The sequence below is a fragment of the Idiotropiscis lumnitzeri genome, chromosome 21, assembly GCF_059441095.1.
Source record: "Idiotropiscis lumnitzeri isolate Australia: NSW breed Sydney's pygmy pipehorse chromosome 21, RoL_Ilum_1.0, whole genome shotgun sequence".
Classification (NCBI taxonomy): domain Eukaryota; kingdom Metazoa; phylum Chordata; class Actinopteri; order Syngnathiformes; family Syngnathidae; genus Idiotropiscis; species Idiotropiscis lumnitzeri.
The window spans coordinates 9,774,817-9,799,316 of record NC_142411.1 but is presented as its reverse complement, the minus strand read 5'-3'; the positions used below and the strand labels follow the sequence as shown (position 1 = coordinate 9,799,316).

Here is a 24,500-nt window from a genome sequence, read left to right as displayed (position 1 = left end):
GTATGTGTATTATTATGATAAATTTGGAATACATAGCTATTTGTTCAGGATTGTGCTTATTTTTAAGGTTTTTAGACGCATTAGGCGGTTGACTGAAATCAAAGTGAGGGTTTATTGAAGATATGCTCGCTTGCCGCTTGGGTGGTACCCTCAAGCGTGCTGCTTTTCTACCCTTGATGGCTTTTTTTTTTGTCTGGAAAAGTTGCTTAGCCACTTAATAGTGAACATTTGACCTTAGTGAGTTCACCCCTATTTATGTTCATCAATTTGAATTTGTTTCTGATCACAGCTTGAAAACAAGTGCGACAAATGTATTCTTTTTTGTGTGTCTGTGCCAGGATTCATCCTGGAGTGCACTGGCATGACTGTTCAAAAGAGCTCAACCCCAGCATTGATGATTTAAAGGAACCATCACCTTTTTCTTCCTGAAATTTGCAACTCTTAAATAAGATTATGAAGGCCACCGACGCCTCTTTGCTTCTCTCCATCCCCATCAATGAGATAAGCGGTGCCAGCACATCCCTTGGCAGAGGTCCAGCTTCCCCTTCTAATGACCCTCAAGACCACCATCCTGAACTAAACTCCTTTTTCACAGGGGAGGGTCAGCTGGACACAGCCGGTCATGCAGACAGATTCAGGCTAACCGACTCGTTGGAGTTAGTGTGGCTGAAAGAGTTGTTGCTTTTGTGTTCGGACTACCAGACCTGCATGAACATGGGCAACCAACAAGGCATGAGGAGCAAGACAAAGGTCAATCATTTTGCAAACTCCACTGAGATGCAGAGACCTACGAGCAGAACAGGCGAGTTTGGTTCAACCGCTTTGCCTAACCTCAAGGGGACACAGTCTCCACAGCAGCTGGCAAAATCGAGAAGACAACCTGAATTCTGGCTGACAAACACGCCTACAAATGAGGAATCACTTGAAGAGGGGAGTGACTTCATTTACATGTCTGCCACTTTGGCGCAAGAAAAGGAGACAGTAGGTGATTCAAGGTTTGAAAAGGATGACGATCAAATGGACTGTCTCACCAGAAAATGTCCTTTGTCATGCAGAGAGGAAGCGATAGGTCTATCTGTCTCAGAGACAAACCTCTCTGAATATGACGACATCTCCATTTTTGATTTGGGAACGTTTACTGAAGGCATGGACAGAAACGCGGTACAATCAAAGGTCAGTACTCGAGACGAAGCAGCGGGACAGTCTTGTCAGAAAACCACTGCGGCACGTGTAATGAAAAAGATCGAGGAGGTGGAAGGCATCATCGGTCGGGTGAGTCAAACCAGTTCAAACTGGATCAAAAGAAATGAAAAGGCAAGAGATGAATCACATCCCGTTGAAGGTAGCCGTATGGATGACGCGACATTGCTTCACATCCAAATCCAGACATCCAAGGAGTACGAATATGACAGCCCTCGGCTGATCAATGAACTCCGTTGTTTGGGCGAGGTGTTGAGCGAGAGTCTTAAACGAGCCCTGAGGATGAAGGGAGAAAACAAAGAGTGGTTGTCAACATGCGTCCAAAGAGAACGCAAAATAGAGTCTATGAACAACCCCTTGGACTCAATAAAGAGACCGATGACAATGCCACCAGATCATCGGGACATTTCAACAGTGCCCACCAACTCTGTGTCAAGTTGTTTAAAAACAAATGCAGGAATGCCCTCAACATCTCCAAACAACTCCACTGCCCCCTTTCTCTCTCCATTCTTCACATGGAGCCACAAGAAGCACAAAGAGGACACCTGTGACCAACACACACAATGGACAAGCTCAGCCAAGGACACCTGGAGTGAAAAGGAGAGCTTAGATTGGACCAATCACAGATGGAGAGAGGAGACACAGACGCTCAGATGCTTCAGTGAATCTGACATCGGTCAAGATGACCCCCTTTCCTCAGGTAAAAGCACACGTAACGACAACAGATGTTCACTTTCAGTACTATTGTATTATTTATGTATTCCTTCTTTCAATCCATTGTTTTCAAAGGCAGTGCGGATCTAACAAAACTATCGAGGGGCATAGACTCTTGTTACTCGTGACCCTTATGTGGGTAAATGCTAAATAAAATGGCTGGATAATCCTTTGCCCTTACACGGGCATGATTTAATGAAATCCAGTACCAGAAAATTCAATAGCGATATATATATATATATATATATATATATATATATATATATATATATATATATATATATATATATATATATATATATATGTATGTATATATATATGTATGTATTGTATTGTATTGTATTGTATTGTTGAGTGAGCAGGCGCACCCAATGACGTGTTCAGTCGCTAATTTCCAATTGGTGTATGATTATTAGTAGCAGGCAACCTTTTGGTTGAAGAAGATGATCCTGCTGCTGTTTCCTTTTGTACACATACACACACCTGCACAAAAGACACAATATGTGGTATGGCCCCTTGCCGGCTAGACACACCATGTGTTCGTGTGTATGCATGTATTTAGTCATGCATGATGTACGAGGTAGTCACCTGATTTGGAAGGGTTCTGACCTGACATAGTTTGAGTGTCTGTGTGTGATCTCACATGATTAGGCATGTTTGTGAAAAGCTTATTTTTTTGTTTTTTTTATATTCTATGATTTTTGGATAGACAAGTTTCAGCCTTTCATTATCCAAGCGGCGTATCCTCATGAGGTGCGCGGGTGTGCTGGAGTAAATCCCAGCTGTCTTTGGGCAGTAGGCGGGGTAGACCCTGAACTGGTTCCCAGCCAATCGCAGGGCACACACTGAGATGCGACCATTTACACCTAAAGGCAATTTAGAATGTTCAATGAACCTACCGTGCATGTTTTGGAAGACAATACCGGATGACAATGGCTTCAGTCAGTTCCTTCCCAAATTGCTGTTAACTAGCGCGGCAAATAACAATTTACATTTTTTAACTTTAAATTAAGTAAGTGGTATTCATATGACTTAACTATGACATATGGCGTCATTTGTTAAACCTCTTCCACTTAATCATCTTGTATGGTGAAATGTGGGATTCTTACAGTTTCTGAGTCTGTCATTGAGCCAAGAAGATACTGGATAAACACTTTATTTATTTATTTGTTTATTTATTTATTTTTATCTGAGCACAATGTGAAATGTTACGCTCATGGCCTCACGGTGGCAATATGGTATAATTTAAGGCCCAAGATTTTCTCTGTTTGACTTAAACTCACCTCAAGCCTTAGTTTTGATTGTTGTGGAATTGTGTTTGTTTAAAAGCAGGTTTCCACTCTTGTTTTTATTCCACATGCTGTAACAAAATATAGAGCAATGTGAGCTTTACCAGAAAACTCATTACAGTACCCAACTTTACTGTCTAATGTTCCTTCATACCGAATTCGTATTTTCAATCGATATCAAAATACGTCAACAGAATATGCCCGTCGTTTGTACAATAGCTTTGATCGATTTTCCCACTTCCCTCTGTTTGTCATTTTCAGAATCAGAATGCCCTTTATTGTCATTGTACTCGCTGCGCACCGAGATTGGAGATCTCCCCTCTCCAGTGCAATATAACAAATGACTTTGTTAAATATATCAATTAAATGAATTAAATATTAAATAATTAAATAATAAATAAATATCGAATAAAATCAACGAAAAAAATTAAAGTTGCATTTCTGCAAGGGGTCGTTGGTGTGCGAGAGTTCAGCATGGAGAAACTGTTTTTCAGTCTGTTCGTCTTTGTTTTGAAGGGGCTCTTGTCTTCATGTTTGCTAAACAGCAAATGCAATTTTCATAGATGTAACCCAACGCCAAAATTAAGCACTGTCTACTGTAAAATCAGTCAATTTAATAGGCAACATTTGAGCAACTACAATCACCCCCCCCAAAAAAAAAAAAACAACAAAGGACCGTTTTGGAGCTGCTATTCTTTCTGTATTTGTGATTTTGCTTGTCTTCTCCAGATGAAACTTTGCAGAGACAGGAGGAGCTCTGGCAGCAGGAGATCGAGGAGTCTCTGTCCTTCCGCAGGTGGTTCGCTCATCCCTCTCGACCCAAGCTCATTGACTTCCTGCGCCTCACCGCCCCCGAGGATGATATCAGTCGGACGCCTACTCCCGTGTTCCCCGAGTTTAGGGTGAGCAGCGTAATGAACTTGATCTTGTCTTGACCTGTCACTGTTAATTAGAATGCAACATTCATGCGGTAGGGGGTGGAAATCATGTGAACCTGTTCAAAGTCAAAGATTTGACGGTCAAAAGCATTTAATGGACCTTTCGAACTGCACTAAATTCTAGGCAAGGTACAATGGGCAAGGTGGATCGTATTGGTGAGAGAATTTTATTTTTTGTCACATGGTTTAATGGCTCGTATAAATGATAACGGTCTCATTTTAAAAATGCTTTCCGATAACGCTTAATAGTTCTGTTCAGGCAAAAGCATTAAGATGAAAGTCCTCGTTAAAACGGAATCCCCATAATAATCATTTACATGTTTCACTCGTAACTGTTTGCTCTCAGGCTGCCAGCACCTCAAAGCCGTTTACGTGCAGCAAATGGCCTTGAATGACAACAAAGAAAGTTTGTGTTCCTTCTGGTTACATAACGGAGGGAATAGAATGTAACCATTAGGGATTACTTCATCTCTAAACATTGAGTGCCAGTGTTGGGTGTTTTTCAAATGTGTACTTGTAAATTAGTTATTGTGTTTATTAAGTAAATTAAGTTACATTTTTGGGACCTTGAGCAGGAAGTCATATTTGGTCAAAACAATTATTGTCCATTTTAATTAGTCAACCAATCATTCATTAAAAAAAAAAATACATTTTTAAAATTTTCCATAATTCAAATTATGTCAATATTACATTAAAGCATTGTATGTACTCAGGTAATTTGGGAAAGTAATTCATAATATTTCAAATCATATTGTTTATGTATATCGTTCAGCAACTCATCTCTGCGTTGCATAACAGTGAGTACAAGATATTCCTGCATGTTTCTCCAACAACGTAACGTTCACCCCAATTTTAATGCTATTCCATGGGATTATCTGCATTCATGCCTCTTAAATAAACATACCTTACTTGGAAGCCGCAATGTCCCACTGTGGGGCTTTATTCATGCGCCAGCGATTAAATAAAGCAATTTAAGACGACAACTAGCTCTCCGGCGCAGAGATCCCAATCCGCGATAGCGACATCGTGTTTGTATGCTGTAACACTATTGATAATAGGTTCCGTCTCTCACCTGCTAGCAACTGCGTCAAATTTTGAGCAAACAAGGGTGCGACCTGAGAACTGACAATAAAGCAAGTAGGTTGTGAAGAAATACATTTGTACCCCTTTTTTCAGACTGGAAAAATGTTTTGTCAAAAATAAAATGCAGGCTCATTAGAGCACATTCATCAGTGTGTTTGAGTCTGTGTGAGCGGATTAAGCCTATAGTGGGAGTATTACGCCATTTAAAGGTCCAGATTAGTTTGCCCTTGCTTGCAAAACACACACAGGAGCTATGAGACCTCCTGGCCATTCTCACTTGGCAAACTAAATGCTCAAACAAGACATCCGTGGCAGTCCTGATTAGCTTCCTGCGGCTGTGGGTGTGGCCTCCCTCCATCTGTTCCGTGTGGCTTTCTCCGGTTTACGGCTCACAAGTGCATCTGGGTGCCGTCTTAAACGGTGTCGGCCAACAGGGGAGACGACGCAGGCCTCCATCTGCCTCCAGTGATAACAGGGACTTTATTGGATGAGGTCCAACATGATCAAAGTTTGCAGTAGGCCAGAAGGAACCACGAGGAAGGACTTCAACATGACACGCGAAGATTAAGGACATGGAAACGTTTGCATCAGAGTGGATTTGTTTGCCTGCTGTCATTGGCAGCCCCGTGCGATAAACATCTGTTTCCACTTTTAGGCTGAGAAAATGGATGTTCTGGATCGTCGTGAGGGAAAGTTGCGTGGCTGTATGTGTTTTCTCCCAAGAGACTGGACTGAGAACAGGTCTGCCTTTCAGTAAGAGCTTTCATACAAATAGGACGTTGTACATTTCCGGAGAAATTCTGACAAATTGGGTGGTGTCATCATCTCTGTCCCGAGGATTACGCAATTCATCGTGTGAACAGTTTTTCCGGACAGGATAATTGAGCGTGACTGACTTTCAACTTTCACTTTATGTCTGTAACGAACATTTCCCACAAATGAATCGACAGTCGCCCGTCCTCACATTTTTCAGGGCCATCCCAGAAGAACAGACAGTGGATGTAACGCGGAAGGTCACTGATCTGAGTGTAAAACTGAAGAAAAAGGCGGGAATGATTTTCAAAGCAACTCCAATGGAGGATAGCAATAACTCTTTATCGTATGTTATATATCTTGCTGGAAGAGAAGAACGGATGACCTCCGACCTAGACGGTGAAACAGGAAATAACTCAACCGAGGGGAAAAAGGCTCAATTTAATATAGCAGAGAAAGGTGATGATATAATAAACCCAAAACAATTTACTGACGTAAACACTGGCAATATCTCCCCTGTGGTTGGACGACAGTTTGAAATAAACCCACCTGACAATCTTCTCTGTGGCTTGATTGACTGGTCTGACGGTTATAGCCTGGCAGAAAGATCACAGTTTGAAGGTGGGACGAAGCCAACGAAATGTGAACTTTGTTTGAGAAGCACAAAGTGTGCAAATATAATTTGTGACTGTGATGCACAGATGTCCAACAAGCAGCACTTTACAGACGGTCCCAACCAGCATATGAGAAGAACCCGTGAAGAGGTTGCAGGTTCTCATGAGGAATTCACTCATTTGAATGATTTTGAAAGTCAGGATGTTGCGTTGAATAGGGATCCCTCATCTAAACGGGTTTTGATTACTGTGACTAGGACAGAACATGCTGTTGAAGAGGAGGTACAGTTTAAAGGAGACCCAGCATTTGAGGAAAATGAGCAGCAAACCAATAAATCCGCTTTAGTCAACCCAAATGATGATTCACCTCAAGTTGGAATATCTGCGAATAATATTCATTCACCTGGAATCACCTTCTCAAGAGCAAGTTTTTCCCGAAGCGCCCCCACGGACAAGCAGGTCCAGCTCCCGGCCCTCTTTAGTGGTCTTCGGGTGCTGAAAAAGAACGTGGTCAGACCCGGGCATGACACAGTGGCTCAAATCCAACCTTCGACTGAAGGAGCAAAGACGACAATCCTCCCTGAGAAGCCGGGAGAACCAAAGATCCCGGGAAGCTTCCTGGGTCAGATCTCCCTGTTGCTGCAGCCCAACCAAAGGGCCGATGAGAGCGAGGAGAAGGTGGAACTTCTCATACAAGAACAAGCAGAAACCAAGACGAATATACCTGAAAGTGGTTCCGAACTGGACATAGGAGACCTTAAAACCGAGGAAGACATCTCAGGGTCATTTGTGTCCACAAAACCACCCGTATCAGGCGCAGAAGCAGCCTTTCATGCATTTAAAGCTTTTTTTACACCAAAGCCATTGAAGAAGTCGTCAACAGGGAGTGTGGCCCAGGACGCAGCCAGAAAGAGGACCTGGACGGAAAAGGATGCACTGAAAGCATTTTTTGAAAGAACTTCCATCAAGACCACAGAGAAGAAAGCTGCATCGACAGTATGAAGGACATTAACCTAAATATTGTAGAAATGATCAGAAACAGAATCAGAATCATCTTTACTGGCCTATTATTGAAAACGCAAACGGAATTTGCTGCCATGTTTGGAGTCACACAACTGTAGTAGATACACACCACGCTCTACTCATAATAAAATAGCTAGTACTTATTCGTGTTTCAACTAGTGGGAAAATTAAGCTTCAAATTTGCTTCATGAAACAGTTGTATTTTTGACTCATCTAGATTAAATAAATTGATTAAATAAATGGATTAAGATACAAGTCAGTTGAACTGAAAAAAAACCCCCACAGCAACTGGTTCATGAAACAGATTTGAACCTTCATTTACCCATCACTAGTTTCAAATACTGTGTAACACACAATCCCCTTTCCTTTTTGATGTCTTCGTGTTGATCCATCTAGTCAGAAACAAACAGTCCAGTAGAAGGGGAAGAACGAACTCCTGGACGGCTACAAGCAATATGGCCTCCACCCAGAGAGGAGAAAGTTGGTCTGAAGTATACCGAAGCAGGTAATGGCACGCTGTAACGTAGTCCAAACATTTCATACATGTTGAAAAAAAAAAAAGAGTACTTCTCAAGTTAAAATAGACCAAAAGATTTGCAGAGTAAAAATATGCCGGAGCGCAGTGAACATCGAAGGATCAACTGCGCATGTGTTTTTCTTTGGGTTTATGTGGGGGCGTTAGCTCGACTTAACTCATTTACTGCCATTGACGGCGAAAGACGTCAAAGATCCATTTTTCTCCCTCGGCTGGCCTTGAATGAGTTAATCTGAAAAAGACACCGGCTTTAATGTGGAATGTGAGAAGAATACAAAGAAACGTAGGAAAAGAATACAAGCATAGCGTGAACTAAGTATCTTGTTATATTCTCCTTGCATCTCTGTCTGCGTGTAGTATGACTTTTACAGGTAGGGGAATGGAAGCTGAACTTCCAAAATTTTGAACGGATGCGATGCAATTCCAAAGCATACAGACAGTGGTAGCGTTTGTTGTCATAGACAAAAGTGATCGAATATTGCGCCTCCCTCAAGGTCAACATAAATCCGCCCTGCTTGAGTCCACAGCAAACAAAACCTTGTTGACGGTCAAGTCAGAACATAATCATTTATGTATTTCAACAATACTTTTTTTTATATTTTTTGTCTTCCTGCCCATACTTGTGCAAGTACTCTATATCGTGAAGTTATCAAAATATGATTACAGTGGTCTCAATTGTTTACTGGTCAGCCACATTGGCTTTCGTGGGTGGCTTTGCTGCCTCCAAGTGGTTGAGATCTGTCAGTACAGCTTTGACGGTACAGTAAAGAAATGACTAAATGAAAAAAGGTGGGGAACAATTTTAGGTCATACATTTAATTTCTCCTCTCTTTGTGACGTTGTTGATTTTATTAAGTCCAATTATCCCCAATGCTGTCTATTTTTAGAGCACCAGGCAGCTCTTCTGCAGCTGAAGCGTGAATGCAAAGAAGAAGTGGAGAAGTTACAGGTCAGTGGGATGTGTAATACAAGATCATGTTGTGTGGATAAAATAAAGTCAGTTTGTTTTCCACAGCCTGGATCAACCCGCTAGAAAGCCTGGGGAGACAAATTAAACTCCCACAACAGGTTTCATTCACCATCATGCTTACTTGTCAGTTAAACACACTAATCTCATTGCAAATAGCGTGAACACATTTTCAACAGACTTCAGATCAATATCTTTTTTAATCTCATATTTGTATTTAACAACATGGCTTGAGACTTTAAACAGTATTTGAGAACAGCACGGTGAACTAGTGGTTAGCACATATGCCTCACAGTGCTGTAATTCTAAAACCATGCTTGTGACTTTCTAGTGTCAGTGAAGACTTTAACTGTCCATTTCAGGAGGACTTCAGCCAGGAACTCTCGAAACTACGGGTAGAAAACAAAGTCACAGTATCCCGTCTGGAGCTCACCCTCACTGAGGTGCAGGCCAAGCTCTTCCAGCTTGGCACATTCAGACGTGGCGAGCTCAGAGACGTTGCCGTGTCCACGCAAGGTGACAAATTCCCACAAAAAGCCTTCCGTACTGTCTGCATCCAAACTGACAGGGAGACCTTCGTCAAGAGCGACGATGACGGGAAAAGGAGAGACTGCACCCAAACTCAGCAGAGAGTGACCCCCAAAAAACTAGATTTGGCGTCTATCAGCTTGAGCCTGGCAGGTCAGCAAGAGGGGAGCCCATCGTCTCAAACTGTGGGACACCATACGCCAAACACTCCACCTCCTCCTCCACCTCCACCTCTGCCATGTTCGTCACCAAAGCTGACCCACATGCAAACATCAAAAGCCCCCCCTCCGCCGCCGCCGCCACCTCCACCTGCCTCATTTCATGCATCGAATGCAGCTCCCCCACCACCTCCACCGCCTCCATTCATGTCCCATGTGACTTTATCAATGCCTCCGTCTTTATCAGCGACTCCCAGAAAATCTGTGGTGGAGCCTCTGCGCCCCATGAAGCCTTTATACTGGACCAGAATTCAAATTGAGGACAACAAGTATGTCAGCCATGCACCTCTGCAATATACTATAAAATAGTGGTAATGGAAACAGTTGCAAACCACATGGCGTCCATAAATTATGTTATGTGGATTTAACCCATGACAAAGCAGTCGTGATGCTAAAATGAAGCTTCACGAAGCATCTGTGATATTTTTTTTTTTGAACTCCTCTAGATGGTGGTCTTGATTTAAAACTAAACGTTAACGCAATAGAAATGTATTAAATTATCACTGCATTCTTCAACCAAGAGTTCCATCTTGAGAAGTCCAAAAATGTCTTTTCACTGGCTTTAAAGCCTCTCACCAGAAAGCAATGAATGGATTATTTTCCATCATCTGTTATTGTGGTTGTAGTTGCAGGCATCACATTGACTGAGGCTTCCAAAATTTTGCCACAAATGACACATGCTCTGTATCCACTTCTGTCAACTTCAATGTCATTAAAAATGAGTGATCGTAAATGAGAAAAAAAAATGCACCTTTAATGACAGACTGCAGTTTTGAGAAAACAGTTCTTTAAAATTACTATAAATATTGTTTTGTCTCTTTCTCAGGAACAACACACTGTGGAATGTTTTGGAAGAACCGCCCATCATGAATGCAGTTGAGTTTGAGGAGCTATTTGCCAAAACCACCACACGACACAAGAGAAAACCACTAGTGGAGAATTATGAGAAGAAGGCAAAAGTTAGGAAGGTATTGAGAAAATACTCAATACCATGCATGGTTTTCCACATTGCCAGCTCTGTCACGTGTTTATGTGCGTTAGATCATTAAGCTGCTGGATGGTAAGCGCTCTCAGGCTGTGGGCATCCTCATATCAAGCCTCCACCTAGAGATGACAGACATCAAGCAAGGTCAGTCAGGATGTTTGCCATGCGGTGACCGCATTGTCCAAGTTGTTAAGCTGTTACAGGAATGTAACATTTCAAGTTTGATTATTTGATTTTGAGCTCTAGACTTAAAGCCAGCTGAGCCAAACCGAATTTTGTGCACATTCCCTGTGACCTGTATTTCTTGTAGCTGTTCTGACTGTGGATAACTCCGTGGTGGACCTTGAGACTATTGAGGCGCTGTATGAAAATGTGCGTATTACACAGGAGTATTAATAAGCGATTTTTTTTTAATTCAAATGTAATTAAAATATAACTGTCAATATGATAGAGAGCTCAGCCAGAGGAGCTGGAGAAGATCAAGACACATTACAACACATCCAAGGAAGAGGAGGTTAAACACTTGGACAAACCTGAGCAGTGAGCATAAACAAAACACAAGTGTGATTGATTTTTGTGTGAACACTTGAGGGGGTCAGCACTAGGTCCGACCACAATTCTTTAATAACCACAGTTAGTGCTTGCAAGATGAATATGTAATATGAAGATCCTTTTCCATGTTGAATGTTTGTGTGATCCAGGTTCCTGTATGAGCTCTCGCAGATTCCAGACTTCGCAGGCCGAGCTCGCTGCATCATTTTCAAGGCAGCCTTCAATGATGGAATGGCTTCCATTCAACACAAACTTCACACTATCGCCTCTGTGTGTGAGGTAGGAAGGAACATGGCACAGGGATCAAAACCTCGTGATCCTGAAGTGCTCACTGACTTCACTGTATCGTCACAATCCGAGTTGTGAACATGCTTCGCTTCACAAGAAGTCGCCCATGTGTTTTGACATGAAGGCTCTGCTGGAAAAAGTTGGCGTGAAGGAAGTGCTGGGACTGATCTTGGCTTTGGGCAATCACATGAACGGCGGCAACAGGATCAGAGGCCAGGCTGATGGCTTCGGTCTGGAAATCCTTCCAAAACTCAAAGATGTCAAGAGCAGGGTACTGAACCTCGACCGCTGGGGGACAGCTGTGGGCCCGGTTCTTTCACATGGATTTAAGCTGTGTTCGGTATTGATACTAAAATGAAGCTTCTTGAAGCAATTGTGGTATTTTTTTTTTTAACTCTTCTAGGTGGTGGTCTCGGTTTCAAGATAAACACTAGTGCAATGGAAATGTATTCAATTTCCATTGCATTCTTAAACAAAGAGTTCCATCAAGAGGAGTCAAATAATATCAAGTGCTTCATGAAGCTTCATTTTACCATCACTTAAGGTCGGACATGTCATTTGGGTCTTTTCGATTGGAGTGTTTGTTTGGGTTCCACAATTGATTCATTTAAGGGGGAAAAATAGAATCATTCCGCCCTGTGGGAAAAAAATGTCAATGAAAATGTGTTCATGCCCATATAATGAGAGTAAGTAAACTGCTAGCTGTGAACTATAATTGGATGTGACGAGTTGATTGCAGAATGGCAAATACATGCAGAAACATATTTTCAATGGAGGAAAATATAATAGGCGCTTTAATCCTTTCTCTAGGACAATCGCATCAGCCTGGTGGACTATGTGGTGTCATATTACCTTCACAATGTTGACAAGGTAGCAAAATGAAAAGACACAAAATCATATTTTCTTAACTCCAGTCCAAGCGTGATTGTCTGTGCTTTATTTGCCAGAATGCCGGAACAGACAAGAGTGCTTTTCCACTTCCTGAACCGCAGGACGTCTTCCTGGCAGCACAGCTCAATTTTGAGGACCTCAATGCAGAGCTAAGAAAGCTTGGGCGAAATCTAACAGGTATGTCAATTTTGACTTCTGAGACCTTGACTCTCTCCTCCCTTTCTTGGAAATCCATCACGAAAGAAAAAAACAAAAAAAACCAGAATGAATATGATTACTCACATCCCCCAAAACATAAATGAGACCGTGTGAGCAGAAAAAAATTGGTGGTCATTTTGTTGTGTGTTTTTGTTTTTAAACGCTCAGCCTCTCTGTGTAACTCTATCACTGAGTTTTTTTGTGTTCTGTGGAGTTTCTCCAACACCAAATCTCCGTCTGGTAATATTTTTCCTCAAACACCCCCAAATCAATGCAACTCTTCATTCTGGCTTCCCATCACTGGCCTCTGTAAATGTTTATACTTTGGACTAAACGTCTTCAACAGAGCTTGTTAAAGACCAAAAGACAGCTTATCTTGTATTATTTTCCCCATTTGGAACAATCCTTCCAGATGGTACGCATATGTTTGCATACGGTCTGTGTCTGTATCCAGAGACTAGTAGGAGTCTTGCTGCTGATACTGGCCCTGGCGCCTTTTAGATCCAGCTTCTAATCCTTCGGCCCATCAGATCTCCCGTCCTTTGTGCGCCTGTCCTGTCGCCAGTGAAGGTAGACCGTAGCTTGCCACTTACGTAATCTCCAGACCGTTTGTATCAGACCCATCTCTGCACGGGCCTCCGCACAGACCAGTAACCATCTCGGCTGTATCAGTCCGGGCTCCAGTGTGGCCCCAAGATGTGCGCCGAAGATTGCTTTCTTTAGCTTTCAACACAGCTTTGCAATATCGCATCATCAACCCAAACCACGGCGCAATCTGGATCGTCCATCGCGGCTTCTCATTGTACCTCCTGTTTGAACCGCCATCATTGTTGCTCTTCACTCTCCCTTTGCTTCGAGGACAAACTTGACGGCAGTTCATCTTCTGTAGTCCTTATTGAGCGTTACAAATCAAGCGCTGGACTTCAGGAAGTCAAACAGAGATACTCAGGAATTACTGTCCACCGCTTTTCCATACTTCTTGTTCTCATTAATGTTGCAGGTGCATTTGGATCAGAGCTGGGATGCACCTTGAACTAGTAGCCAGTCAGTCAGGCGCATGTAGACAAACAAACATTCACATACTCAGTGGAATGGAATCCTCAGCGAACCTAATATGCATGTTTTTGGAATGTGGGAGGAAGCCTGGCTTGGCAATAATTTTGCGATTCAATGCAATGTTTTTAAAAGAAAAAGATAAAGTCACCACTGCCTCATAGTTGAAATGAAGACCAAGCATATAGTTTACAGTTGTTAGAAATGGAGCAAGGTTTGCCTTGGATCGACCAGTGATCTCTAAACATTGTGTCCAGCAATGTTTGGGGTAGGCCAAGCTCATATTAGCCAGCATGTCTGCTTCAAGGACATAAACATCATAGACAATGTCATAACTACAGACAATGTCCAGGCTAAAATGTTTTGTCAGTTATATGTAGGAGCAAGAACATTTTGTATTTATTTGGAAAGGCCTGATGAAATTCCAAAACAGTCTGCCTCATGGCATGACTTCAAAACATTTTTTCCTACCATTTTAAGCATTTCAACTGCTTAGCTAATTTTGAATGATGTGAGAATACATAAGACTAAATCAACCCCAAAGTCAACAAAGTCAACCCCAAAAATGTCTTACCAAAAATATGTTCCGTGCAGGCCCACTAGTCTAAACATGGCATTCTGATTAATAATGTGAGTTAAGGAGTCAAATTCAACCATTTTTAGCCATCTCGATCGGGCAGCCATTTTGTGGACTGAAAATGACATCACAGTTGCTCAGGGCTCAGCTAATGACCAATCATTGCTCAGCTTCAGAAAACATGAGAGCTGTGATTGGTCGTTATCTGAACCCCGAGCAGCTGTGACGTCATTAACAGTCAGCGGAAGTGACAAAATGGCTGCTCCCTTAAATAGCTAAAAAATTGTGGATTTTGCTGCTTAACTCATATTCTCATACGCAATCTTAATCAGAATGCCATTTTTTGACTAGTGAACCTGCACAGAACATTTTATTGCAAAAAAAAAAAAGTTTTGGGGTTGACTCCCATTTTCAGTAAGTACAAATCAGTGCCAACTATAACCACCGTAATAAACATTGTTTAATTAATTACCCACTGACAGTGTAAATCAACTTATGTTGTGGTAAATTGTGTATGTGTACCAAAATGGTGTGGCCTCATCCAGGTGCAAATAATTTAGCCTACAGTATCTTTATTCAACTATCTATGCCAGGGGTGAATAGTGACGGGAAATGGCAATAGGAAACTTGTGAGTAAAATTAGCTTTTCATTATTTCAGTACACTGTATACACGTTAAAAAAACACCAGCTCAACAAACCTTGGGTCATTGCAACACTGGCTGTTTTGTGTCTCAGTGAGGTAAAAAGTGTTACTTATGAGCCAACTGAAACCTAATGCTGCATCAAACAACATTATTTTCACAAGTGACAGCTCTGTTTACGTGAGGGTCTATAACCCTCTTCAGTGGGATATAAGCAAACTTTTAAGACACAAAGGGCAGACAAAAGAAAGAAAGCTTCACCGCACAAAAGAGACAGAGATAGCGGCCTCCACAGTTTACACAAATCCCGATTGAAAACAGTATTCTTTTGTAATCTTATCTGGGTGATGTTGATCAAGCGTCAGGGCGGAGGGCCGCAGCCTCTATTATGACTGGCCCGTGCAGACTGGCTCCTCTGATCCACTGATTGGATGCAGGGGAAGAAGAAGAGTTTGCAGTCGCCATCTCAGTGTGAATCAAAGTGAGATCTAAGGAGGAAGTGGGGCTGATAAGCTCCTCATGCTCAGGTACAGCTAGCTTCCTCTACGCACCTTTCTGAGGCTTACTGCAATCAGTCTCGCAAAAAACATAAAAATAAAACAAAAAATAGCCCCTTAAGAAGACCTCTCAGATGATCTCATCTCTCAACTCAAGAACTGGGACATGTGTTGACATTGTTTATTTCTAGTATATTTTTTTGTTTAGAATGTGAAAAGGATGTGCAGAAGGTTTGCTCAGACTCCCCCAAGGAACATCTGCAGCCGTTTAAAGATCGAATGGAGACATTTCTTCTCAGTGGTGAGCGGTCAAGTTTTACATAGCTAAGCAACAATGTAGACGTAGATGTTTATAATATTTATCATCGTGGCCTGCTTCGTGTTGTTGGGATCTGACAAAGAGAGAGAGGGACAAAGTGAAGACTAACGGTTCACATAGTCGGACAGATTTAGCAAAGACTGCCACACTCGCTTTGTTAGTTTGGTGATGTTTTTACAAGCTATTTACATTCATAAAATAATGTACTGTTTTTGATGCGAACACGTACAGATTGATGTCTGCCTTTGTGCTTGTATTTCACATAAAAGTCTTGAACCCATCTCTCCATCAACTTTCCAGACCGCTAAATCCATTTACATATTCAAATCCCACAGTATTCTATGCACATCAAACATCTCTGTCTGCTGCAAATCCCTCAGAAAATTGCATTGCGATTGTTTCAACATGACTTTCAGTCTAAATCTTCAGTGCAATAAACATCTAGAGAATGTCTGCAAAAGTACAAAAAGCCATGTTACAGAAAACAGAACAACCACTAATTGGGATTTGTGTCTTTACACACAAAACAACCTCATATATTACATGTGTGTCAATAGCTTCATTTTGTGACATTGCGAGGCCATTTTTTATAGTTTTAACCTCGCCGCACAATTTAAATCAAAGTGTCCTTGCTTCAAATTGTCTTGTTTTCCCTTCCAATTGACGTCTACTGTAAAACTGACTCAAAAGCAAAAGACAATTAATATTGTACAGTGAAAAACAAAATGTTCAATGAACCCATATCCCTTCATCCAACTAAAACATGCTAGCTGAATGCTAACACCTAATACAAACAGGCTAGCAGAAATGAGAATAGTTGTTACAGTTATAAGAAACCAACAAAGAACTGCTACTTTAACCCAACATTAGCTTGAAAAAAATATTTGTGTGTAGAGACTATTTACGATAGTTATCTAGGTCCAACTGACAAGCTGTAGCATCATCACGTAAACTAACCGTTGATCATTTATTTTCAGCACGCAAAGAACATGTTGGAGCTTCCGATCAGTTGATCACTGTACAAAAAAGGTTAGACAAAGAACATCTTTAGCCCTTAAAATAAAAATCATTCATGTTATGGATAGTTTTCAACATATTAATTCCTGTCTGACTGCCCAGTTTCCAGGACTTGTGCGCGTACTTTGGGCTGAAGCCCAAAGCGGGAGAAAAGGAGGTGACTTCCAGTCATTTCTTCATGCTGTGGTTTGAGTTTTGTGCCGACTTCAAGGCCAGGTGGAAGCGTGAGAATCGGAACTTTACTAAAACAAGGTATGGTGAGATACACAGATATGAAGTGGGTATGAAAAATGTAGCATTCAGATTGTGCTCACTTCATCATAATTGTTCATTTTAACAAGAAAGAAGGTCATTTTATATGTGCACAAAGCAAGGTCGACTGCATTTCTATTCTTTTAATCCCGACACCCAAAAATAACTGCTGCAGGTTAAAAGAGGCCCAGCAGTCAGTGAAGAGAATCACAGCAGAGAAGAAAGTGGAAACCCGAAAGAGTATCCCGAACAGTCTGGTAAGTGTCCTAACACCCACATGCTTAACAATATAGATTCAATAAATACCAAATCCAATGGCAGGAATTTTTCAAAATGTGTGTGCCTTTCGCTGATGTGGTGTTTTATTCCCACCAGAAAGAACGACTGCGTCAAAAAGAAGCTAACATGAATTCAATTTAAGATTCTCACTTAATTAGAAAATGAAAAAAATGCTATTAAATGTACTCCAGTGGACGATCCAATGCGCCTGGTGTCCATCCGTCCATCAGTTTTCTATATGACTTTTCCTATCTCAGCTGACTTAAAAAGTAAGTACACAACAGTAAGTGAAGTGGTGCATTCATCAATTCTGAATGCCAAGGACAAAAGGGGTAAGGCAACAAAAAACAAAATCAATATTGAAGTAGCTAGAACTGGGTGTATACTGTAAAGTCAGCAGGACCATGATGGATCAAGATTAGAATCAGGGTACGAAACACTTCTCATTCCTTCCCTATTTTACAAATGTGCATCTTCTGTTGTTTTGACATGTCGAAAGACAGAAAATGGAGTGAGAGAAAAATGAACTACTATGTAATAGAAGTATTCTCACCGCTATACAACCATCGTTTTTTCTACCGCTTATCCTTTTCAGGGTCACAGGTGATCTTGAGCCTGTTTTTTTTTTGTTTTTTTTAATGAAGCTGTGAGTCATAAAATATCTGTCCACAAATAATTACAGTTGTGTGATGGCTGTTTTATTTACAAATGACGCACAATTGGTTGAAAATGGAGTAGCATTAAGCAGAACCTTTGCTTTGGAGCCTTTGGTTGACATTCCACGTTGTGGAAGCTGGACAACTGTAAAACAAGACCACTTGAAAACTCAAATCTTACCCTGCTATTTCAGATTGTCTGTTATTACATATGGTACATGACGTAGTTTGCAACTAAAATATTGAGAGAGTCTTTTCTGGTCAATCATAAGCGTGACACCCATGATGGGCAAAGCCATAAGTAACAAACACAAAAGTATATGTTTCTAAAATTTTGCATTCATTACACATTAAAAATAATGATAATGTAACTTATTTTTTGCAACGATGTGTGCAACAAGACACAATTTATTTGAATGCATTAACATGTTTTTACACTTTAAGAGTAATACACATATTTGGAAAGTGAATGAAGTATTTCGAGTCTATAGTTGGAATTGATGGTAAAATAAAGATGAAAATGTCAATATAAGAAATTCCTCTTGTTTTAATAACGTTTAATTCCGATTGCAATCAGACGCCCAGAGTTGCTGCAAAAAACGATCTTTGTCCCTCCCGGTGAAAAGAAGATCCACATCAAGTCTAATCCGTGTTTATTGTAGTGCACCTGCACTGCTTTACGCGCCGCACCCGTTTCTTCCGGGTATTGGGTATTTTTCCGGGGCAGAAAAGTGTGTACGTGACCGTGCTGTAAGCTTTGGGGATGCACGCCGAACAGGACTCGAACGCGTTTCCGTCCTGGTAAATGTGCCGCGGGATGTAAAAGGAGTTACATTGGCCATAGCAGAAGCGGTTGATGATGGTTCGGCTCAAGCATCCCTCTTCGTGGATCGTCTGCTTTAGCGGCTGCGTCTTGCACCAGTCCAAGCGCAAGTACCGACGCTCCGTGACGTGCAGCGCCTCCTGACTGGACTCCAAAACCTCATCGGTGATGGTGCCGGGCGCCATCCCGCGCGAGATGAATCCGCTGATTGGGGGTGGCAGGCACCGTTCCGGTTCGTTCGGGTTAGATTTGTTTGGGTGCGGGAATGCGCCTTGAAAGTTGGCGGCGTGCGTACTCCTCAGAACAAGAACTGCGGAGAAGGTCAGCAAGCCCTGCAGGTTTCTCATCGTGGAAGCTGAAAGGAAACAATTGGAGGATTTTACGCACAGGTATTACGCACAAATGGCGCACTTTTCAAAAACATCCATCACAATGATTAACGGCTAAAATCGTATATTTTTATTAGTTTACCTGTTGCGTAGTTTTCCAACGGAGTCAAAAACGTGCTTGCGCAGGTTGTTGCGTCCTGATTTTTGTCGTGTGGGGAGGCTTCAGGAATGATGTTCAACTTTCTGGTTCTGGTTAAAGACACGCCCACTAGCCTGAGCACTGTCAGGGAAAAAGAAAATGAAACTCCCACTGGTGTCATTGCAGATATATTTTTTTTATTTTACAAGGCAACTGAAGAAACAATTATTTCTCCCTGCTTTAATTAATATTGTAGCACACACGTGAAAAAAGATTCACCTCCACTAAAATATTGCCTACAAGTCAAACTAAATCAAATCATCGTGTCGACCTCAATCTGATTATTGATGCGTCATTTTAAGATACAATACGGTAAGATTTAACATTGCACAGGATTATCTCTAAGTAATCAGATTGAAACAACATCTTGAGTTTTCACTTGAAAAACATAGTGATTCAAAGGTAAATGATAATCTTTCATGTTCCTTATCAAGTTACACCATGTGTTTTAATTAAATAAGTCATACCTTAATCACCATCAAAGTCACTAACTTGTTAAATCACAAATTCTGATAGTCAAGTGGGTTTATAAATTATTTCTTTAAAAGGTTGTCATGTTAGCCCCACCACCACCAAAAAACAGCAGTTCTGTGACAGCTTAAAATGAACCACGGAATTTTTTCCACATAAATTTAAAATACAAGATGTCTTCCTTCTCCTGGGCTAGTTTTTAATTTGTTGCTTTGGTGGTTGCAGAAACTGTTGATGCCTCGCCAACATCTTCCTCATAGAAACTCGGAACCGATTTCTTCGCAACAACGTTGTCAAGCCTCTGGCCCATCAGGTATGGATTGACACTCTGCAGGCAAAAACATTTCAAATGAACAATACGACGCACTTACATGACATGACATCATGATCGAATATTCCAAAGAGTTTATATTCGTTACTCATAGGCTCTGATGTTGTTACAAATAATAAAAAGAGACCAAAAACAAACAAAAACGTAGTATATACCCTTTTTCTTCTCTTTGGTCCTCCCTTCAGTTTCTGGTACAAACGCTCCTTGTTCTGGAAAGAAAAATAATAAAAAAATTGCACAAATAATAACAATGACTTCTTCAATCGAGCTAATGGGCATGCAGCCACAAATTACAAACAAGTTTGTTTTCAGCTTTGATAAACTGCTCTGTTTCCAAACACCATCATCCTCAGAAGTCAATTAATAAACAGTTGCTTATGCTTTGGAGCCTGGGAGAAACTTGTTTTTTTTCCTTGTACGGCTCTGAATGGACAGGCATAAACATGAATTTGTTGATTCAAAACAAAATGCATAAGTCTTCAAATAATTTAGCTTGCATCAATTCACAATGTGTACTAACCCACTTCATCAGAGCGGGGTACTCATTCCCTGAACCGTAAAGGTGTCCGTGCTTTTGGAACTCCCGGCTGAAGTCGGCAGTGTCCGGAGCATTTTCCAAACACCCGTCTGCCGCTGGGGAAGTGATCAAACAGAGAGAACACTGCATCATCACGAAAGTCCTTTTTGAAGCTCTCTTAAAATGGAGCATTTTGTGCGTTTACAAATTAAAAACTGTTGCAGGGAATGTAAGATCATACCAGACTTTCCTTGGGGACAAGGATTTGGAGGATCTGGGTAGCTGTGATCATCGCTGAAGTCTTTGGGAACGTTGTCACCTGCCAATTCAGCCACAATGTTGGGAATGTTCCCATAGGGACCAAGATGCTGCAGCCCCTCATGAGCACCACCTAGTGGAAGAAAAAATGTAACGCGGCTAATGGACAAAAATGAGGCAATAAACAATACATAGATTGTATTTGAAAATTTTCAAATTTAATTATTCAGACCTTTAAAAAAATAATAGTTACGTTTTATGTCATGTTTTCCCCCGGTATGGAAACTAAGCGTTTAACCTTTGGCATGTTCAGAGCTTTATAGCTTGTTCAATGATTTCTTTATAGCAGCACGACAAAAATGCTATTCAGTTTCAGTTAATAAAACTCAAAATAGTCAATATTTAACAGTTAAAATCATGTCGGTTTCATCATATTAATTCATGAAACGTTTACCAGGTGGCCTAGTCGAGCCAGCATCAGTTAACCAGGGTTGCCATGGTAAACTGGATTATTCCATTCCACTTAATTTGCCCGAACATTATTAACTACAAATACACTTTTCATCTCTTTCATTATTATGTGACAGTCAGAACCACTAAATGTGCTTCCATTAGACGGAAAAGTGACCCGTGGCCACCCTTTTAGTCATTGATTCCTCCAAATAGCTTTTTATTCAACTAGATTTTAAACAATTTGGAAAGAAATGAAGAGACAAGATATCATTACCCTGGATGCTCTGCGGCCCGACGATGTTTGTGGCCTGGTGGGCGGGATACTCCACTCTGGGCCGAGCGATGCCCAGCTGCTCCATGACGCCGTGCAGGAGCCGCTGGATGTCGGCCTCGGACACCTGGTCTACCCCAGGAGCACTGCGGGCCGGAGCACCGCTCATTTGCAGACACACCAAGAGCCCGAGCAGCGTTGACCGCACCGCTGACGTCATCGCCGCTATCTGCAGGTGTGCAAAACAAACGAACAACGAGGAGGCTAAATACGCCATCGGTCTTTACCTGATTTTAGAGAGCGAAGATTCTATTTGTCTTAATTTAATTTTGTCATCAATGCCAAAGAATCAAATTACGTGGACTAAACTGGTGTGTAAACAAGCCTTCAGGCCTGCAAATAACCAGCATCACTCGTTAATAATAGAACGCTATGAATCTAATTTTATTTACATTGATGTAAAATGTATTTTTATTAAAACGTTGCAAATTCCTAGCGAATATAATCCAACTCAAGATGTTATTTTCTTACCTTGCGTCAAGAAAAGGACCTGCCGACTGAGCAAGATGTCTGTCAAGCTAAAACTAGAACGAATTTCTGGACTTCTGGCCTTCAAAGTAAAACTGTCGTAACGGTGCATAAAAAAACAATCCTGGCTTCCTATAAGTAAATTTTGAACATTTGCACACTCCATTCTTTGTACTTTACATGTCAAAGTCAGTATTAGCAATTATCGCGAGCTAGGACGTGCGAATGTTACCTTGGTATTTTGAAAAAGCTATGACGCAAGTTCCGATAGACGCTGCACCATTGCATAACATTATGTTGCCTACATGCCGAACGCAGTGAATTCATTACGTTATTCGACTCGGAGAGGCGAATGGAAATGTTTGTCTAAGTACTCGATTGTTGCTTTATTTAAAATGGAATGAGTAGTCGAATGATTTATCTGACAACATTGGTTCCAAGTTGCATAGTTTTATTTATGATAGTAAAATCACACTGGTAAATACTATACAACCAATAATTTAAATAAAATAAAAAGCTCATAAAAATGCCACGTGAGCATCAGGTACATGTTATAAAGAAATGCGTCTACTCCAAGATGCCAGTTGCAGCTTGCCCATGCCAGCAAACATGTTTGAGGATCCAGCCTGTCCTTGGCCCAGCCCAGGGAAAAGTCCAAGATGCATGTCCCTGCAACTACAGTGCACCAACACATATTATTATTAATTAGTGAAATACATATTTTAATAACATACCTTTTTATCCTATTTGGTGAAGAGCGTTTCCCAGAAGGACTTAAAGTATCTAAGATGGCAGCTCCAGGTGATGAATCTTAGTGCATAGAAGCAGTCAAAAAAGTCCATACAAGACACAGAACATTTCCTTTGCTAATTTACCTTCACAAGATATACAGGCCCTAAAAAAGGCAATATTGGGGAAAGCCTCGAGGCCGACACTCCTCCTGAGAGTCGGTCTCTCTCGCAGGTTGGTCTCCTGCTTTCGCTGATGGACTGCTGGCCTGACCTTTGACTTCCCTTGAATCCAGGGTACAGTCTTCACAGACCACAAGACTATTTGAATTTAAAGCAAACAGAGCGAGTAAAGCGTGCGAGGATTGTTTTGGTGTACTGCCCGTCTTAACTGGTCAACCTTACCGTGTTTCTTTGAATGTGCATCCTTCAGAAGATGGCAGTTAGTCAAGAATTCCATACTATCCATGACAACCTTTGGAATCATACCTGATGAACATGGGTCATGATATTGAAAAAGGACTTCAGTTAGAATGCGACAACTATTTGATGACATTACCAAACAATTGCGGCTTTTCGATGAAGGTGCACAGGACAAGAATTCGGAGTTCGAAGCGGCCTTCAGACATCTCCTGCTTGTTGGGAGGTGGTAGGAGACAGGGAGCAAAGACCATAGCCAGATTGGAGCTGGTCATCAAGTTTTCCTCACATCTGAACAATTTAAACAGACAAAAGTAGGCATCAGAACATGTTTTTTTATCAAATGTAGAATTATTATTTTAAGTGGCCATGCATACACCGCTTATGAAATGCTATTGTGTTGTCTCAAACCTCTGGGTCACTTTGGACAGGAAATCAAACAGGTAATGCAGACAGGAGGAGTTCCTGGCAGGCAGTAAGCAGGACAGCAGCTGCAGGGCCGACGTTCTGTCCTGCAGGGAGTCCAGCGTTTGGGCATTCAGCATAGCCGCATGGATCTCTGTGGGAATTAGAGGCTCCGGTAGCTCCCTGCAGAACTGCTTTATGAGGGTTGCCACGTCATAGGCGAAGGCTGTTGAGAGACAGGCCTCTCCACGGTTCAGCTTGGCCTGAAAAAATGATCGGGAAAAACACAGGCAAGGGTAACTAAGGGTGCTTCCCAATGTCTGCGCAGACATAAATTGTGTGATGTGCCGTGTAATGACACCGACTGCGAGGACACTTACTCTGAGGGCCTTAATGCGAGGGAGCGAGCCTGGTTTGCGGAAGAGGCCCACCGTCCCGGCACGCTCCAGAAGAAACGAACAAGCATCCACCAGAAAGCTGTGACACAAAAGATTCAAAGACAAACCCAACATCTGTTGTAATTTAACACAACTTATTTATTTTTTGCACTCACCAAGGAACCAGGCCAAATTCCGGTATAAAACTCCTCGCCAAATTCTCTAGAGGAACACCAAAAACTTTTGCACCGCTAACAATGAGTCTTTCGGTTTTCCTCTCCACATTTTTTACATTTATTCCATGAATGACTTGAAGGTGAAA

General features: G+C 41.5%; 5 protein-coding genes across 9 annotated transcripts in view; 2 read left to right on the top strand and 3 right to left on the bottom strand.

Annotated features, from left to right (window-relative positions):
- The first annotated feature begins 363 nt into the window (after positions 1 to 363).
- On the top strand, positions 364 to 17,640 carry fmn1 (formin 1). 3 transcript variants are annotated; one of them, XM_088285512.1, is made up of 19 exons: positions 364 to 1,900; positions 3,933 to 4,105; positions 8,011 to 8,119; positions 9,037 to 9,098; positions 9,479 to 9,797; positions 10,050 to 10,131; positions 10,689 to 10,830; positions 10,904 to 10,991; positions 11,158 to 11,219; positions 11,299 to 11,387; positions 11,549 to 11,678; positions 11,812 to 11,958; positions 12,498 to 12,557; positions 12,635 to 12,755; positions 15,754 to 15,846; positions 16,842 to 16,893; positions 16,984 to 17,133; positions 17,309 to 17,390; positions 17,509 to 17,640. In XM_088285512.1, exons 1-19 carry the CDS (start codon positions 454 to 456, stop codon positions 17,551 to 17,553), a joined length of 3,453 nt encoding a protein of 1,150 aa, XP_088141638.1. In that variant the 5' UTR covers positions 364 to 453; the 3' UTR covers positions 17,554 to 17,640. The 3 variants fall into 3 exon arrangements, with proteins under 3 accessions (XP_088141638.1, XP_088141636.1, XP_088141637.1); XM_088285510.1 differs by having other exon boundaries at positions 9,479 to 10,131; XM_088285511.1 differs by lacking the exons at positions 364 to 1,900; positions 3,933 to 4,105 and adding an exon at positions 5,635 to 7,587 and having other exon boundaries at positions 9,479 to 10,131.
- Positions 17,641 to 18,145: 505 nt separating this feature from the next.
- On the bottom strand, positions 18,146 to 19,540 carry grem1a (gremlin 1a, DAN family BMP antagonist). The gene is made up of 2 exons (XM_088286725.1): positions 19,363 to 19,540; positions 18,146 to 19,246 (listed from the first exon to the last, which is right to left on the bottom strand). The coding sequence occupies exons 1-2, from the start codon at positions 19,538 to 19,540 to the stop codon at positions 18,711 to 18,713; spliced, it is 714 nt and encodes a 237-aa protein (XP_088142851.1). The 3' UTR covers positions 18,146 to 18,710.
- scg5 (secretogranin V) lies at positions 19,535 to 22,421 on the bottom strand. The gene is made up of 6 exons (XM_088286726.1): positions 22,252 to 22,421; positions 21,724 to 21,949; positions 20,980 to 21,129; positions 20,742 to 20,854; positions 20,377 to 20,430; positions 19,535 to 20,218 (listed from the first exon to the last, which is right to left on the bottom strand). The coding sequence occupies exons 2-6, from the start codon at positions 21,938 to 21,940 to the stop codon at positions 20,090 to 20,092; spliced, it is 663 nt and encodes a 220-aa protein (XP_088142852.1). The 5' UTR covers positions 21,941 to 21,949; positions 22,252 to 22,421; the 3' UTR covers positions 19,535 to 20,089.
- Positions 22,422 to 22,682: 261 nt separating this feature from the next.
- LOC148316899 (inactive Rho GTPase-activating protein 11B-like) overlaps positions 22,683 to 24,500 on the bottom strand; it is a 1,953-nt gene continuing 135 nt past the window's right edge. Inside the window, exons 1-8 of the mRNA XM_088285666.1 lie at positions 24,355 to 24,500; positions 24,182 to 24,278; positions 23,808 to 24,064; positions 23,536 to 23,687; positions 23,382 to 23,465; positions 23,124 to 23,297; positions 22,983 to 23,058; positions 22,683 to 22,923 (exon numbers count right to left, since the gene is read on the bottom strand). The exon at positions 24,355 to 24,500 is cut by the window's right edge and continues 135 nt beyond it. Coding sequence (XP_088141792.1) covers positions 22,800 to 22,923; positions 22,983 to 23,058; positions 23,124 to 23,297; positions 23,382 to 23,465; positions 23,536 to 23,687; positions 23,808 to 24,064; positions 24,182 to 24,278; positions 24,355 to 24,500 — 1,110 coding nt within the window. The 3' untranslated portion in view covers positions 22,683 to 22,799. The remainder of the gene's footprint in view (positions 22,924 to 22,982; positions 23,059 to 23,123; positions 23,298 to 23,381; positions 23,466 to 23,535; positions 23,688 to 23,807; positions 24,065 to 24,181; positions 24,279 to 24,354) is intronic.
- The window catches only part of ak7a (adenylate kinase 7a), a 25,335-nt gene continuing 23,532 nt past the window's right edge, over positions 22,698 to 24,500 (top strand). For all 3 annotated transcript variants that reach the window (XM_088285662.1, XM_088285661.1, XM_088285659.1), the window contains exon 1: positions 22,698 to 24,500. This exon is cut by the window's right edge and continues 1,434 nt beyond it. The gene's annotated coding sequence lies outside the window, so the exon portion shown is untranslated.